The 3,501-nt window shown below is 48.2% G+C and overlaps 1 protein-coding gene across 1 annotated transcript; it reads right to left on the bottom strand.

Moving 5' to 3' along the window:
* Window positions 1–2,979: 2,979 nt before the first annotated feature.
* LOC125531937 (syndecan-3-like) lies at window positions 2,980–3,471 on the bottom strand (the record flags this gene model as incomplete). Its single annotated transcript, XM_048696147.1, is given in 1 exon segment — window positions 2,980–3,471. A coding segment is annotated over 1 exon segment (191 nt), but the record flags the coding sequence as incomplete, so codon positions are not given.
* Window positions 3,472–3,501: the final 30 nt, after the last annotated feature.

Below are 3,501 nucleotides of genomic sequence, written 5' to 3'. Positions count from 1 at the left end.
TGGAAGGAGGGGTGGTTGGATAAAGTGGCCACATTTGGATCTACTCGCACTGGCTGCCCATCTTAACCAAAGATTTGCTGGTGGAGGTGGTTATTGTAGTACAAATTGGTTGCTTTTTATTAATGCTGCACATGCAAAAGTGAGCCTAAACGGAAACAACATGTAGGCCGAGGCTCAGCTAGGCTCAGATCCGAAACTTGGCTTCCCTGAGCTAGTCCCCAAAAGGGAGAACAATTAGTTAAGTTAGTTAGTAGTGATGCTATCTTCCTACAAATTCAGTCTGCCGAAATTGTTCAGTGAGGATGGCTACTGTATATGATGCAGTAGCAGCTGAAAAATACTGTCAAAAATGTGCATGTGGCACCCAGCATTCAGCACTCTCCCGACCGGGTCCCGAACTTGAGATGTCAGCTTCTGATCTACTAGTAGTAGCAGACTTAGAGATAATGAGAGCAGAGTAGGCAGCTTAAACTAAACGACGCTGTGTAAGTACTGTACTAGGCGATCTGATATCCAATTACTCTGCACAGCACAGATCAGGCTACGGCGAACAGGCAGCAGATTTGTCGTGCCGCCCAGATTGCGTTTGCGTGCTGCGCTCGCCTGTCAGAGAATGTTGGGGACAGCAAGAACAGATGCCAAGGACTGGATACAACGTTTTTACTGCGTCGCCCGGTACGTACTACGCAAGTCAGGCGCACGCCTCAACCCTTTTTTTTTTCTTGCTCCATTTGCTGCAGAGCACGTACCAGGCTGCGTTTTTACTGCGGTTAAAACGCGCCATTCGTGCAGGCGTCCGGGCAGTGCAAAAGTCAATGTGTTCCCGGGAATCCTAGGTTGTGACTAATTAGTTAGCCGGTATACTTGCCCATTGGACTTGGCCGCTCTGGCATTTATCGCATGTCTTAATTAGGATTAGTGCTCAGCCAAAGCAGATGAAGCGGACATGTAATACTAGTACTCCCTCCGTTTTTATTTAGTTCGCATAGTATCTTTGGTCAAAGTCAAGCTTTATAAATTTTGACCAAGTTTATATACAAAAATATTAAGATATACAATAAGAAATCAACAACATTAGATTTATTATTAAATGTACTTTCACATCATGTAGATTTATTATGATAAATGTTTATATTGTTTTCTATAAACTTGGTCAAATTTTACGAAGTTTGACTTCAGTCAACTCTAATATGCAGAGTAAATAAAAACGGAGGCACAGTTTAGAAGGCATAGTTAAATTTGTGTGCGTTTCCACAATAGACAAGGTTTAGGACGCATTGCATTTATTTTTAATAGCTAATTAGTACTCCGATATACTATTTCTATATGCATGCGTGGTGTGAATGCTATTTTTTAGGCCATCTCGTAACCAATAGATAACCACGTAGGTCCCAGAGAATTTTCAAGTGCGCCTTTTAAACCGTGACGGAGGGAGTACATAATACAGTTGGCGGTTCATCATTAGTACTACGTAGGAGGCACGTAGTGTTTACGGTGGATGACCTGCCGTTTCTATTTTCTTCATGGTCTGGTCACCTAATCTACTCCTGGTAGGCTGATCCGTTAGGAGGACCAGTCGGTGTGCCCGATCAACCCCAGATTGCCGCTCCGAGTTCAAATTCATCCCCAGACACGAGACATCATCGTTCTGCAATTGTGCAGTTTTGTTTCCTGCAGCGAAGAGGAGTATGCATCGCATTTTAATCTTGGTTTTTAGCGTCCATTATCCGCCATGATCGCAGGCTGCTGGTGAGGCTGGCAGGCAGGCAAGCAGCTCATGATTGCAGCAGGAACCGAGACGGGGTTCAGATTCCCGGGTTGCTTGCTTGCTTGGCTTACTTTCTTCGCTTCACCGCGTCCTCCCCACCCACTTCCGCTTTGACGATCCCCGGCACATGCGCCTGTCTCCGCACAGCACGAATCCCTCCACCTCCCTCCCCTGCCTCTCCCCTCTTGGCCTGGCCATGGCGTTGGCATTGGCCGACACAGTGCCAGCCATGGCCGTGCCGTGCATGCCACCGCATTGCCCGGCCTAAGCACCAACGTACGGCCACGCATCCTGCCTGCCCCGACTCGAGTACTTGGGAAGGGAAGATGCCCCTCTCTCTCCCTCTCACGCATAATAATGCTTTGCTAAAACAAGGCAGGGAGGGAGGGGGCGAGAGACCTATTCCTGCGTTCTGTAACTGCAAAACGTAACAGCCAGCCCATGTGATGTGAGTGAGGCAAGCCAGGAAACTTTCAGCCTCCGCTTCCTTCTCCCTCCCACTTACTCGCGGTCAGGATCCATCCATGGCTCCTCAAACACGCAACGCACCTCCCCTCCCCCTCCTCTCGCTTTGGATCTCAACACCTCCATGCATGCACAACAATCCTAACCGACGCCCTGAAACTGAAACTGAAACTGACCAATGCCGTACACTCAGATGCAGCTGGGGATTTTTTTTTTTGGCAGGAAAAACCTATGTCATGTTGTTCTCATGAATAGAAGATTCTCTGCTGCAAATCTTCCTCTTCACTCTCACCGGTGCTGTGCCTGTGCTGGGACAAAACAACCGAAAGTACATCCCAGCCCATCCCCTCCACCTGACCGATTTTCTTCTGCTCGCCGCTGCATACATGCTACACACTTACTTCTCCCTTCGTGGATGCACCAATAATTCGAAAAAAACATTTTTTTATCTTCTCCACACAATGGGCAGTTCGATCAACAGGTTAAAGCCATTAACTTGGACCGAATTCAGTTAAATTGATCAAAATCTTTCTCTGTTCTTCAGGCCCAGAGGAGTTAATTGGCACCACCGAAAGTGTCTGCCGTTTGTCAGACTGCCAGCATGTGTAAAATTCGAGATGCGGCGGGCACAAGAATCGAATTGATTTAAACGGAAAACCGGAAAGAACATCACTTCAGATGATTATTCAGAACCGTTAGCTGTAATAGTCGGTAATTAACAGGGAATTCTCTTACAACTCTTGTTCTTTTCCCCAATCATCATCCCTATATTATATAAGTAAATAGCAACCTTTTCAATTCTAGTACAATTTCTCCTTCACACAAACCCAATAAAAATCAGAATGACAGAGAGAAAAAAGGCAAAATAACGCGTTAATTATTTGCACTAGAGATTATACTACTATATCATGGCCGTGGGAACCAAGAAGCCACCGCAAGAAAGAGAAAGAAAGAAAGAAGGAAGAGGAACGCAGCGCAAGAACTCCAAGAATTCGCCGATAAATGAACAATTGCACCATGGAGCCCATAAATTACGGCCAGCCGGGGCTACAGCGCCGATCCATGGCCCCACGCGGCCCCGCACCTCGGGCGGAAGGCGACCAGGCACGGCGGAGCGCGGATCCGCTTCTTGGGCGGCAGCGACATGAAGACGGCGGAGAGGTCGCGCGGGACGTCCAAGAAGCGCAGCGGCCGCTTCGGCGATGGCCTCGTCCCGGCCAAAGCCCCGGGCTTCCTCGCCGCGCCGCGGCCACCGGGCGGCGGGCCGG

This window comes from Triticum urartu, unplaced genomic scaffold, assembly GCF_003073215.2.
Source record: "Triticum urartu cultivar G1812 unplaced genomic scaffold, Tu2.1 TuUngrouped_contig_8474, whole genome shotgun sequence".
NCBI classification, from domain to species: Eukaryota; Viridiplantae; Streptophyta; class Magnoliopsida; order Poales; family Poaceae; genus Triticum; species Triticum urartu.
Note: the sequence above shows the minus strand (reverse complement) of the source record. Positions and strands in the feature narration are given on the sequence as shown.